The sequence below is a fragment of the Solea senegalensis genome, linkage group LG7 (genome assembly GCF_019176455.1).
Source record: "Solea senegalensis isolate Sse05_10M linkage group LG7, IFAPA_SoseM_1, whole genome shotgun sequence".
Lineage (NCBI taxonomy): Eukaryota > Metazoa > Chordata > Actinopteri > Pleuronectiformes > Soleidae > Solea > Solea senegalensis.
Genome location: NC_058027.1, coordinates 2,286,770 through 2,301,530, shown reverse-complemented (window position 1 = coordinate 2,301,530; position 14,761 = coordinate 2,286,770). Strand labels below are relative to the sequence as shown.

At 39.8% G+C, this 14,761-nt stretch overlaps 1 protein-coding gene across 5 annotated transcripts in view; it reads right to left on the bottom strand.

Annotated features, from left to right (window-relative positions):
- Positions 1-14,578, bottom strand: part of dennd5a (DENN/MADD domain containing 5A) — a 32,992-nt gene extending 18,414 nt beyond the window's left edge. For 2 of the 5 annotated variants that reach the window (XM_044029924.1, XM_044029928.1), the window contains exons 1-4: positions 14,345-14,578; positions 3,270-3,341; positions 2,363-2,472; positions 912-1,596 (exon numbers count right to left, since the gene is read on the bottom strand). In XM_044029924.1, coding sequence (XP_043885859.1) covers positions 912-1,596; positions 2,363-2,472; positions 3,270-3,341; positions 14,345-14,444 — 967 coding nt within the window. In that variant the 5' untranslated portion in view covers positions 14,445-14,578. The remainder of the gene's footprint in view (positions 1-911; positions 1,597-2,362; positions 2,473-3,269; positions 3,342-14,344) is intronic. The other 3 variants (XM_044029925.1, XM_044029927.1, XM_044029926.1) reach the window with 2 other exon arrangements.
- Between the last annotated feature and the right edge of the window lie 183 nt (positions 14,579-14,761).

Here is a 14,761-nt window from a genome sequence, read left to right as displayed (position 1 = left end):
AGAGACAATACCACAAAATCTGAACGTGAACTAAATAAATAATGCTCTCAAATCAATATAATATGCTCTGGAATTAAGATAGGAAATAACCCCCATACAGTATGACACAGAACCACCATTTAAGACCCACAACCACAAAACCTGCAACATTCCCGAATCCGTTCTAACAAGGATCAGGCTCTCATTCTTAAAGCACCAATTTATATTATATTTATATTTTACTGCTTAGACCCACATCTCAATAAGTACCCACCAGACAAACCTACATAGCAACACTCATATGAAAGCGCTCTAGCGGTAGGATAATAATGGCTACTACATCACTCTAATGGTAAAGCATGGCAGGTTATATAATCTCCTGGATTATAATTGTGCCACTGCACATCAAACAAAGTCATGGCCTCAGGTTGTAGTTTTTGTTCAAACATCCAGACATTTTTGAGCCATTTCTGAAGTTGATGGGAATGGATGGGCAGTGAAGCAATGACACAAGATGCAACTCCATTTTTTAGGGGTGATTTTTGTCACTGAAGACGACAATGTTTCTATAATGATATATATATATATATATATATATATATATAACACAAGTGCACTTAAAGCGACACCAGCTTGACCCCTGATCACCTCTGATCTCATGTACTGACAGTGATACATCTCTGGAGACGGCCACAAGGATCAAATGACCTCATAATTACTTAAAAACAGCTGTTAAAAGCAACATGTGATCTTTACCTTTCTGCTTTCCAGTTTTGATGTGAGCCTCGCTCTTACCGGTTTTATCATTCATTTTTAAAATGGTTGTAATGTGAGAAACATGAATGGATTTTTGGAATCAATGCAGCCTAATGGGAGCGGATGCTAAATGTTAAATGAAAACACTGAGTGAGTGTAGCAGACGGGCTACTTACGTTGCGAGTAGAGCAGGATCTGCATCTCCAACAGTGCGCAGGTGAACAGCTGCAGAACGTTCTCTACGCCCAGCAGATTAAACATTTCTCTAATGCCAAAGTCAAAGAGTGGCAGCTCAGATGTGCTCGGCCTCTGGCAAACTATAGGCCCGTAGACGCCTGAAAACTTGAGGGAACGTCCGGAAGGCGGCAGCGGGACTTCGTAGAGGATGTTGTAGATGTAGCTCTCCAGTGGGAGAGGTGGGGGCTGGGGGGACGAGACGGCCTGATGGAGCTGCTGCAACACCTTCCTGCTGGCCTGAGGGAAAGCCATGGGCGTTATCAGGCAGATGCACTTTGACACATACAGCGTGTCACGGCTGATGTCGTACGAATTGAAGCGCTGCAGGCGGGAGATGGCGGGCGCAGCGTGGAGCACGGGACGAGGCTGGGACTGAAGGTGTCGCTGCTCCTTGGGTCCCTGCGGTGAGGTGGGAGTGTGCAAGATGTCGTACTGCTCTGCGTTGTGCATGTGGTAAAGAGTCTGCATGGCACTGCAGATCTGCTTGCTGGTCACCTCCTCGAAGAAGGTGAGGGCGAAGCCGTAGGTGCGAGAGCCGTCCTCTCTGGTGATGATGAATGAGTGGAACTGTGGCTCTCGAGAATCGACCTGCGTCCTGAACGACAGGCCCTTTGGCATGCAGAGCTGGACGCACAAAAAAATGTCATTACAATACAGTTCATTGTTGTAGAGTAGATTGTTTAATATTAGGTTTGAAGCGGTAATGTAAAGAAGGTGCTTGATAAGTTCACATGGACACAGAACAATGGAGTTCTTTTTTCTGTTTTAGTTTAGTTTATATATTTTTCTGTGATGTGCAAAATGTTTCCTATTTATTTATGTTTTTAATTATTCTGTTTTTTTTAGATTTTTAATGCTTTTTATAATCAGAATAAAAATGTATTCAAATTCAAATTCAAATTTAAAAGAGACACAGTTGGACATCTTAAATGAGGACATTATGACTGTCATATTGGCCTGGGGCTCTTTTGCACAATTTTAATTCAAAATAAAAAACAAATAATTAGTTATTAACCTATTTCTATCCTTCAGATTATTATTATTGTTATCAGTATTCCGTGGCTTGCTAAAGCATTTTTGAGTGAAAAATCTGATGTATTATCATTATTACTGATTATCTGTCTGTAAATGTGTAAACCTGTAAACTGACTCTATTTAAAGTAAATAATGACACAAAATTCCATTAGTATAATCTAAACTAACAATTTTTGTGTGTGTTTTAGTTTTGTATTCAAACAGTCATATACTTTTATATTAACATTTGACTGTATATCTGATTTACATGCACATTATATACAGAAAAACATTCAAGTTAACGCTTTACTGCTTTCTTCCCCACTACCCAACCACACTGTGCCTAAAAGATGTTAAAAGTGTAAAGATATCATACCATGCCCACTGCATCCTGGTCAAATGGATTCCACTCGACATTGTCGGGATAATGTGCTAGAACTTTGGATTTAAAGGTTCGTCGTAATGGACTCTGCTCAAAATTCTCACCTGAAAGTCAAACAGAGACAGAGAGGCGGAGAGACAGAGAGCCACACGGAAACACTTAGCGCACATTTCCAGATGTAAAAAAAAAGAAAAAAGAATAGTTTGATCAGAAGCAGGCTCAGCAAGTCAGAATATTTGTCTTGAGGAGAAGATTGTATTGCAACATATAAAGCTGTCATCTGCATCCCACTTTATAATTAAACACATAAATATTCATGGAGGCGAACACCTAATCATCTTCCAAAACAGCTAACAAACAAAAATCTTAACAATCTCTGCAGTCTTTATGCTTCCTGACAGCTTTAATGGCAATACAAAGAAATACACAAAATAATCAATCATAATAAAAGACAAACTGAGTTGATTTGAACCCAGAGTAAAGCAGAAGTGATGCACACACCAAGGAAGGCAGTACTGAAAGGTCATTCAGAGTGAAGGGGGAGAGTAAACATTGACCAAGCAATGCCAGCACAGGCAGCACTGGATGTGTGTGTTTGTGTGTGAGAGAGAAACAGAAGCAGTGATTGTCAAACAACAGCTCGTTCAGCAGCTACTGCCGAAAGATGTGAGGGAGGAGGGGGACAAGAGAAACCAGGCGGAGAAATAAAAAATCACAGCGCGCAAAACAGAAAAAGGCAAGTCCCCGCACCTGTGCAGTGTGCAGAAAATGAAAACTCAACATTTAAAAAGTAACATAGGAGGGGGGGGAGGGAAAACAAATTGTGCCAGGTTTAAAGGCTGAAGGATTAAAGCCGAGTTCAGGTTAAGAGGGGGAGGAGTGTGTGAGGTGGGAGGGTTACCTTCTTCTGCCTGTGCCAATTTTCCTCTGGCCCCATCTCTGAATTTAGTAGCCTCTATATACTGGCATAAAGCTACACAACAAATAAAACAAAAATGTAATTAAAAGCCTGGTTCTGGATGGGTGGCGCATCACTTCTCAACGTATGCATCCCGACAGCTCTGTTGCACACACACTGACAAACTCCAGTCAGCTGTTGGGGTTACGACATAAGAATACAGTGTTTTGCATCATTAGTTTCTTCTATTGTATAAATTTTTCTTTCAGAAACAAACTCATGACACTTATCCATTCCAGCACTACTTGGCTCGACCCAACTCGTTTCAGGGATACCTGGTACCTGGTGCTTTTTTGGGTACCTGACGAGGTTCCAAGTGAGCTGAGCTGAGCTGATACGGAAATGTGACGCAGACAGACTGCAAACCACAGAGTGTCGTCACTGGAAAGGTCATGAGCGCGACGTCGGACGCAGGAATCAAAACAAATAATGCCTAACTGTAGATTAGTAAAAAAATACTTTTCGCAAATCTCAATATTTAACAGAGCGACAGGTCTACCGAAAGCCGGCGATCGTGAGCCGAATCACAACCCGCTGTTGTGACTGTGTCTGTATAGACAATTCCATGGTGAAAAAAAAACACCTCGGTGTGGCAGACTGATGAGTTTGTCTATAATGAATGGCTTCTCCATCTCTGGAGTTGAGTTTAGATTATCTAAGATTTTACATAACAAAAAAAAAAAAAAGATTCTTCATACACACGCCTTTTGCTGTCCTTTTAAAAGATGACATTTGAAAAGCACCATTAAAACAGTCTGCTGGCAGTAAAACGCCCATGTGCATGTCGGTTTCAAACTGAAGCTGCTCCTGGGCTAATGTGAGATGTGAATTCATTATTTCACATTTGTTTCATAGAAAGGTGCATGTTCCTTCTTGGATTCTTTTTTTTTCATCTTTACTCTAGTGCAGAGTGGAAAAACAAACATTTTCACAGTGGGTAAAGTGAAGTGAACCCTAACGTGGGAGGAAGGGATTAAGTGATTTAATCTGTTGGGTTACTTTCAAGTACAAACTCTTCACAGGGAGGAAAACTAGGTCACAAATGCCAAATCAGACGACATAATCCTGTGATGCTGTTATGATTAGTTGGAATGGATTCAGAATAATTCACTGATTAATAATCACCATATTTAATGGCACATAATTGCTACTCGACTTTCTTCAAAGATCGTGAAAAATGCTGGAGGTTTATCGCTGCATACCTTCTATCCACTGTCATGAGCATGTACGTGCCGGTCAAATTCCAAAACAAAGTGAAAACAGACAAAGAACTCGATGATGTTATTTAAACAAAGTCTGAAATAATGTATTACAGTTATAGCGCAGGAATTCGAAAGCATCCGACAGTGGAGCGTGTTAAAAGCAAAGTGATGCCGTGCCTTTTCAAGCAATGCATTACGACTAAAAGCAGTTTACACGGCACGCGAGTGCAGCATTACAGGAAACATGGAGAGAACAAAAAGTTTCCTCTCTGACATGTAAACCGAGGAGAGCACGATCATGTTTTCCAAAGATGAAATAAAATATAATTCCACAAAGATAACACTACACTATATTAACAAAGACTGCTGTGGTTAAGTCTCTAAAAAACCCCAAGCATATTCAGAACTGACGCCAACTTATCAATCATCGATTGCTCAGCGTTATCTATGGGATGTGAATGTTTTCTCACCTACAACGAAAATCATACAAGTAGATGATTAAAATCAAAAGAGGAAATGGTTAAATAAATAAACTGGTTAAATATTGTACAACTTGGGGCTTTTAAGGCAATAATTAAATGAATACAAGTACAAAAAGGATATTGGGATATTGTAAAACAGAAGGATATTTTGGTTTTTATTTCTAACGGTGGAAAACTTGTCAACTTCAACTGTCACAGATTTAAAGCTTAACTTTTAGTTTTGTACAATAATGCTTATGGTGAGTATGTTTACATGAACACCAATAATCTGACAACTAACCTCAAATATTGCTGTTCATGTAAACATAGTCACTGTAGCTTTTCCAGCAGGCTCAAGCACAGCAGCCATTTTGACAGGTCACAGTATGAAAATCAGAGTACATAAATGAACGACTGCCGAGTTCCATTTAGCTTCCTAATTTTCAGTTTGCATGCTGGCTCACTGTCACACTGGCCTGACTTACATGAAGGAAACATCGTAAGGGTTAAGTGATTTAATCAACTGCTGTGCAAAAGCCCCTACGGCCAAGACTACACAGGTGTTTGGTTTACCCTCGCCGGGTAATTAGTGCCATTTATCAGGTAACATCCCCGATCTGGGGCAGAAACATGCTGGCATGAGCCCCGACAAACTCTACAGCGGTGGTCACCAACCACAGGCAGCCTTAAAGGTGCCTGCAGCTCCATTCTAAATATAGCAATGCCAAACTGTACATCTGTATGTGAACTGAAGTGCCGTAAGGCATGAGCTCGACTCGGCTTTGGCTCGGTTAATGCCGGATGATTACTGTGATCTCTCACTGAGCTTGATCGCAAATCAGAACAAAGGCTCGCACCTCACGGTAACGCGCTGACCGTCAATGCCTCTGTGCTTGTTCGCAGGCCGCACCCCATCAGCGGAGAGTCACGCCACAGTGCCTTGTGCAAGACGTGTGACACACTGTCACGCACATCTGAAGGAAGCAGTCAGTGTTCCCGCTTTAGATGCTAAAAACTTTCTGGATGGATGGCAGACATTTCACCTGATTGAGAAAGAGAGCGTGTGTGTGTGTGTGTGGGTGCGTGTGTGTTAGGGGGCGGGAATCACAGGATACCTCACAATACCATACGCAATACATAGACAATACCAATAATATCACAATTCTGTGATAATCACTTAGTGACAATCACAATATCTGTCTAACTGAAGGAAACGAAATGCCAGGATGAACAAAGTGCATAAAGTCTACGGGGCATCTCTTAACGTAGCTTTCTCTGCCATTATCCCGCCGTAAACTATACTTATAACTTGATCCAATTGTTGTTTTTCTGTCTGCCAGGTAACTTTCACCCAAATTTGCTTCATGCATTTGAGCAGCGCCGCCGCAAGGAACGATCAAGTAGCGACGCCAGGCGAGCGAAACTCCTAGAATCTGTTTACTTTAGAGCGCCTTCATTTATCAATTATATCGATGCCTGCCTTGGCACATCAATTTCCATATTGCAGGAGGAAGGACGGCGACATATTGCCAAATCAATGTTTTGACGCACCCCTAGTGTGTGTGTGAGAGAGAGAGGGGGGGGTTCTTTTTTAAAGGCCAAATGTAAATTTCAAAGGACAAAGTTGGATGCTTTATTTACAAAGACAACTGCATTATTATATGTTGTTTTGTTTTCACATCCATGTTATCATAAGATCACTCCGTAAAATAACCTCGATATTGTAATAAAAAACTGTGATAATGGTTAGGAGTAAGCAATGAAATGAATATATATGCAATTGAATGCATAATATTTTAAATATAAATGGTAAAATGCAAATACAGTACATTTAATTAATCATATGGTAATCCTCCATATTATTCCCTACTCTTCAGATAGCTGTCGGTCTTAAAAAGGTTGGTAAACCCTGGTCTGCAGTATTAGCATTTTATTTATCTAACATATTTCACATCAAACGTGGCTGTGATGCCGTGAAAGCGTGGACCACGTGGAGTGGGAGTACAGCGTCACCGAGCTTTGGCGTCATGCTGTCCATCCGTCGTGCCGTATGCCAGGAACCACTCACTGCTGAGCAGACCTCCTGTGCTCTAACACACACACACACAGCATTTCCCACCAGGCTCACACATAACAGGATGTACCACTGTGATTGGAAAACTAAATTCATACACGACTCGACTTGACAGCCTGCAGCAGAATGTGGTGAAGATCCCTCTAACACTTCGAAAACCGCTTCAGCACTTCACCAAGAGGATGTGGTGCTGACAGGGCGCCATCGCTCACTTTCAGCTTAAACTCACAGCCTTTGCAGCTTTTTCTCCCGGCAGACACTACTTCATGTGTGCTTTTCTAAATGACACAGTCAATATTTCTCACTTTTTTTGCCTTTTTGATAAGGCTCGAGACTGCCACTACCTTTTAGAGCTAAAACAACAAATCAAACAGTTGAATGAGACGGTGTTTTTGTCATTGACTGGACTTTTTGGGGAATATTTACTCACTTTGTCTCATGAAATGACACCAGTCTGATTCTCCTTACTGTGTTTGAGCAAAACAAAGTATTGAATTTAAGAAAACTGTGTCCTTTTTTTCAAAAAATACATTACCAGACAATAATCATATTTAATAATCTACTATAACTTTAGTTTACATGCTGTCAATCGTGAAAATGTTTGCAGACGAGCTGCCAAAATTCCAGCATCTTGTTTCTCTGGTTGCTTCTGAATATTATGGTGATAAGGCAGCAGTCTTTAATTGCCCTGAGGACGTCGCAATCGTTTAGAAATACAAATAAAAAGAATGCAGGAGGCAGCTCGCCTGTAAACACTGTGAAGCAAACGTTTTTATGACTGACGGCAAGTAAACTAAAGCTGTTATAGTAGATTTCTTTCTTTCTTTTGCTCAAAAACAGTAAGGAGAATCAGACTGGTGTCACAAAGTAAATATTCCCAAAAAAAGTCCAATCAATTACAAAAACACAGATTCATTTAGTTACCTGATGAAGATACTGTACATTACACATGGTTCATAAAGAAGAACATTTTTATTTTTATTTCTACTGCTATTTGGTTCCGCCTAAAACTAGAACTGTACTTAACTAGAGGGTTGAGTAACTTGTTTGTCTAAATATAATGCAGTCTTAATTGTTATTATTAATTTTTCCTGTTGAAAAGATCGACCAGCTTTGTGACGCAGATCGGCCGAGACCAAACATTTAAATTTCAAAGTAGTCAATTAACATTTTTTGATGCTGTTAAATGAAAAGTATGGACAGATATTTGGAAATGACCTGGTGGAAAATACCAGATGCACAAAACATGAGTGCGCAAAAAATTCTGCCCACAAAACAGTGTGCTAACAGCCGCAGGGTTGAACTGCAAAGAACCTTCAACCACACAAAAAGCCCAGTGTTTTAGACATGAATGTGCACGTTTAATTACTCCGCCACGACAGGAAAGAATGTTAACCCACACCACCTTTCAAGAGAAAGTCTAAGGTATTTAAACCGTGTGCTGATGAGAAAGAGAAACAGATGTTTTCTCCAAAATGTCTACATTACATTTATTACAGGGGAAAATAAAACTCTGCTTCCTCCTGAGCAAACTCAATCATCAATGTAATTACCATATATTATTATAAAATTGTAATTCTGCCTATATTGTGGAAAATCCATGAGGCTCAGCTGCTGTTGCCATGGAGAAGAAGGCAGATAAAAACAGAGGTCAATTCAAAATGTTTAAAATTGTACATTAACACAGCAGGATGGACATTTGAAATCACTCTAAATGCTCCGGAATACAAAAGTGGACTCATTTAAGCTGCACATTACATTGACATTAATTTCACCACCAGTGGCTTTTAAGTAGTGCAACATTTTAAGCCTTTTGATTGGATGTTTCTACCTGAATATGGGATCATCATCCAATCTTGTATCTTTGACTTTGTTTTATACATATTCAAACTAAATTGTTAACGTTGAACCAATGACTCAGTCATTATCACCCAAGCAACATAAGAGCTCAAACTGTGTATTTTCATGTTGGGCATAGGCCACACAAAAGGTAGATTTAAAAATTGACATTTTTCCTTCTTCTATCAATTAAGAAAACACAAAAGACCTTCTCTTAAATGCTAAGTGTCAAAAGCTCGCCAAGGCAACAGGTAGCGATGTAACTTGTAACTTGTAGCCTTGTTGGCCAATAAGAGGACTTGAGCTGTTCCTGAACATCACAGTGGAATAGAAAGTAAACAAAACACATGAGATTGTTGCCTAAGAGTCCTGCTGGTCCAAGTAAACCAACATCCCTGGACCTGTTCTACACTGACAGTAGGGGACATTTGTTGTCTTCTGTGAAGGGGGTCATGTGACAGTATCTGGAGCAAATTTTATGAGGTTTAAAGTACAGATCGAGGTCCACTGAACCCTCAAAGATCCGAACCTTCAAACTGCATCCGACACTTCCCTCATGCATGCACATGGATTTCTTAAAAAACATCGACAGGGGACCCATTACAGGCCCATAAATAAACACTTCAAGTGAGAATATGAAAAAGTGCATTATGCATTGAAAGCCAGGTCACATGTTGAGCCATTGATCCTGATTTGTTTGCTGAGTGGGATTGGGGGGAGAGAGGCTGCCTAGAAAATTCAAAAGGATGTTTAGCATTTGAATAGGTGGAAGCTGTGTATGAGTGTACTTATGTCCCTCAGCTCCCCTGTGCTTCCAGTGTTGCCTGAGAGGCTGCAGGGTCATACATATGCTAATCAGGTCCTCGCTGCGCTTAAGGAAGTTTTGGACACTTCTTTGTGCTTCACTGTACATGGATCGCCACTGCATTAGGTCTATTAAATCACTAGGGAAAGCTTAATGGGGAGCCTTTATCTATTGTTATTTTAATTAATTCAAAATCTTAAAACACTGGAAGTATAATGACCAAATTCATCTGTTCACAATTCCTCACTCAGTCACTGTTTGATTTTTATACAAACCAAAAGTGTAATTCAGATATAAATGATACAGGATGTCACTTATTAAGTGCATTCAATATGGCTGCGGCTAAGGATTCCTCAGCCAATCCCTTTTAAGGTCAGAATACAGTAAACATGCAGTGCTGCAACCAACGGAAAATAATATTATTATTATTGATTCATATATTTGATTTTCTCTAATGATGCATTCATTTTAATTCCCCAAAGGTCGAGGTCTCATCTTCAAATGTCAAAAGCAAAGAGGCAGGGATATAGTCTGATTAAGCCAAGAACAAATGGCTTAAATGATTATCATTAAGAGTTTCATCACAATAATCAGTCTAAAAAAAGTGAACCCTAGTTTACTTTCTAGTTTACTTCCCCCCCCATTGGCAGTTCTTTTATATAATTGCTAAAACAGAACAATCTTAAACATCTTTGCCTAATTTGTACCTAATTTACCACTGAAACTGTCAACATTTTTCAAATAATTACAGTTCTGTGTCATCCAAACTGAAATGAATCACCCATTTACTCAACATTGGCATTAAAGTGTGCATTAAAAAAAAAAGGTGTTTTGAAATATACACAGTATGTTGATTGAACTACGATACCAAACCGCAAACATAAAGTCGTATGCTACTTAAAAGTAGCTGACATTTTCATATGTTATCTGTAACAATGGAATTTCCACGCTGTTTCCTCTCTGCAACTCAAAACTGAAACGGTCGATAAGGGCAAGCCCCTAACATCTGCAGTAAACAGCAGCAGTTTGCAGTAAGTAGAATGACATGGGTGACGTTTGACCACAGAGCCTCAGTATTTCTTTGTAACGCTTCAGTGAGTTACATCTTCATCTTGCCTGGAAGATCTTAGGGAAGTCTTTTCACAGAGTGTTTAAAAAGTACATTAGATTAGATTCATTTACAGTTGCTATATGGCCATGTTCTCAGTGGTTATATTGTCATATAGCTACTGGGAATGGATGTAAAGGTGAGAGGAAGTGAATCAATCCAGCCTTTCTCAACCAACATTTGTCTTTTGGATGTTTGTTAAAAACAAAACTGAAAAAGTTGGTCTCTGCTGCCGAGTGAGACAAGACAAGACAGACGTCTAACCAACTACAAAACAGGAATTTGCTGCTGTTTACTTTTTAACATCGTTGCTACACAATGGTAACTGTGCCTGAAATTGGGATAATTATACGCTAGCTAGTCCTTTTTTTTTTTCAGTCCCCACTCATGCAAGGCTGACATTTTCATGTGAAGTCACTCCAGCGCTTTCAAAAGAAAAAAGCCACACTTCCACGAGAGATAAACATGTTGACTGTGGACGAGAAGAAAATGAAAGGACGCGGACAAAAAGGAAAAGTCTCGCTTTTACACATTTAACCACATCGGTGTGGACAGAATCTCGGCCGGGTTAAGTACGTGAATGTGTCGTTCTAAACAGAATAAGACTTAAAATTACAGGGACATGAATTAAAGGAAGTGAGAAAAGGAAGTGCATGGGTTGAGACTTTGAAAACTAAAAGCAGTTTATATGTTGTCATTTCTCAACTTTCATTCAACCACAGCACTAACACGGCAGACTTTCGCTACCTGCTGAGTCACAATTAATCACACACACACACACACACACACATACGGTCAGGAAGTGGATCGCATTAATCACTGTGCTGTCTGTGAGCATCAGCTGTTCTGTAGAATAAAAAGTATATTTTCTGTTCTCACAGGGCCAGAACAGTGGCGTCGCAGTGACCTGGTCAGCAAGAGCTTATACACCCTAATGTGGTTACGTGCGACAAGCTTAAAGCTACTTCACATTAGCAGATTTATACATGGTCATCAGCAGGAGTCTGTTCTTTAGTGACCCAAGAGAGCACTTTCCTATCTGTCTAATGTCGAAATGACATTTAAATGTTAATGTCATGTTTAAAATGTTAAAGATAAAAATGAGTATTATGTATTTACAGGGTTTCCCCCTGGGATATTTTGTTATTAACGCTGTAGGTGTGGAAAACCCTGACTTTACAGTATCAGTGATACAAAACATTCACCATCACAAGTCTAAACATTATTATTCGACAAACACAGCTCCCACTTCCTGAGATCTTGGATTTGTCATGACTCCCACGTGAGACACCAACTCAAAGAGTATTATGGGTTTTTTTGTGGGCTCTCAGCACTGACTTCTAAAGTATATTTAAAAAAAGAATTTTGACTATTCGCAAAAACTAACCTTCTGTCACATAAAAAATCATTTTATCCATCTCCACAACACACTCTGAAAAAATATAATTATATTAGATGTTTTGGTTTTTGGCAAACAAAAGTAAAAACATGGATAAATAAAAAAATGCCACGGTTTGACAAACTCAGGGGAATAAATACGTTAAGAAACCGTTATGGCACACGAATCACATGGAAATCAGTGCTAACAAATAAGTAAAAATAAGCACGTAGAACTACAACATTTCCAACAATGGTGCTGCAATATGGTAAAACGTATGAGCTCCGGGGATAAAACACAAACTGATGCAACCTCACAATCTAGCTTGTGAGAGCTTAGACTTCGTGTTTCAACTGATTACTCACTTTTTCCTGCAGTTAATACAATTTTTGATTAGCACCTGTACTTTACTAATTTATGTGGTTTTCTCTCAAAGAAAGCTAAAACAATTGGTATTTACAGACTGAAAAATCAGGCTTTACCTTTATCACATGACATGTGGTATGAGTGAAAAAAAACCCCAGCACTGTTGCTATGCAGTAATGTAGCACAGTTCAAGCTCAGGATTGTTCAGAGTCTCTCAGGACACGGTTTCTCATGCAAATGTGTACATCCTCTCTCTCGACACATGCTCATGCACAAAATTCATGACAGAAAGGGCTGCAGCAGGAAGAAGTGTATTCTGTTTTAAGATGTTAAATCTATTGACTTTATTGCTCGTGGAGGGAGGCCTTCTAGTGTATAGAGGCTACTTAAAGACAGTTAACACGTAGTGTGGATTTCCTGTGGATGCAGTCAGGGGTTGATGATGGTGGGGGAAGTAATTGTTGGTTTTAGCCTGAGGGAACTGGCAGGTTAATCCGTAATACAACTCGGTGACAGCCACAGTGACGTCACCTTCCAGGTGTCATAACAAATCAAGCAGCACCAGAGCACCTGGATTAATAAATAGGGATTTAACGGTAATGTCGATTTTATTTTATTGCGTCGTGGACAAAAAAAATGAAAGGACAGGTCTTTCTTTTTAGCCAGAGGGTAGGAAGTGAGAACGACAGAGCCCATTGTCCCGTGTGTGCCCCATCATTGTCACCCAAATGTGAATGTACCCATGAACATATGGCCAAAGAACCACAGCCATTTTCTGTAGTGGACACCAAAGGATTCAGAAGGTTAGTTAGTGCGATGGAGAGCTTGAATTGAGTCCTGTCAATGACAAACACTGTTACCAGCTCTCTACATAGAGACTACAGCAAATGATATATTACTGACACAATATCACCACAAACATCATAGTATGGATACATTCATGGCATTGCAATAAACATTGTGACATCTTTGATTCTCACAGAGCTGTACAAATATCACACAGTAACCATTTAAAAATATGGTATTCAAATGCAAATAAGAATAACAACATCGAAATTACCATTTCCTCTCATTTCGGAATCGCAATTTCCGTCAAAATAATCGCAATTAGACATTTAATCAAAATAGTTCCGCCCTGTGTAGCATGGACACTGCGATAAATATCATATCATGGACACTATCACAATATCACAGTATGTATTGTGCTCACAATTGCATTAAGGATACCATTACAAAATCACGGTATATATGTATGTATGCATACATATACATACATACACACACACACACACACTTATATATATATATATACATATATGTAAAAAAACACATTATATATCGATGTTGCAATAAATATACCGCGGTTACTGTGATAGCACTTGTTACCACATTATTACCATATCGTGACAATTAGACATCATTATTAACACAGCTGAAATCAAAACAGTGTGATCCTAAACAGAGAAACAATCAGCAGTGGTGTAAATCAACAACCTATCACATGAAAACTGATGATAGCGCACTGAAGAGACAGAACAGGCCAGTAATCCCATCATCTCCCTGCGCTACAAACAAACAGGCGGAGAGATGATGAGCTAGGCCTGATGTTATGTTATAATCTCAATAACCTACACTGTGTGTTACACGTTTAATTAACGACAGGGACATATTATATGTGCAGTAAAACATGGATACTGACGCTGACCAAATGTTAAATAAAACGCTTCTAATTAACTGCTTCAGCATCAGCCCGACATTTGCCTCAACCACGGCTAATGTTCTTACCGGACAGTTCGTCGGGTTCCAGCCCGCTGTCGGTGTCGAGTCCGCAGATGACAAAATAATCTGCGAACCGGCAGGAACCGGAGCTGAAGCCGGTGGTCATGTTGAGACTGGTCCGGTAACACCCTTCTCCCCACAACAGGGAGCATATTAAAGTGACCGGGAGAGGCGGTTTCTCCCTGCCATCACGGACGCTACACAGCTACGACACTGAATGCGGAGCCTGAAAATCACAGCCGATACCAGGCTAACCAGCATGCTAAACGCTAACGATAACGACCAGGCTACTTCCGATGAGGCCTCTTCACAATAAAACACCCCTCACTGCAGAGCTAAGCAGCATGTTTGTAATTCGAGATGTATTTGCGTAACAGATACTATTCTCATTGTTTCTGTGAATGCTGAGAGAATATGTCAGCA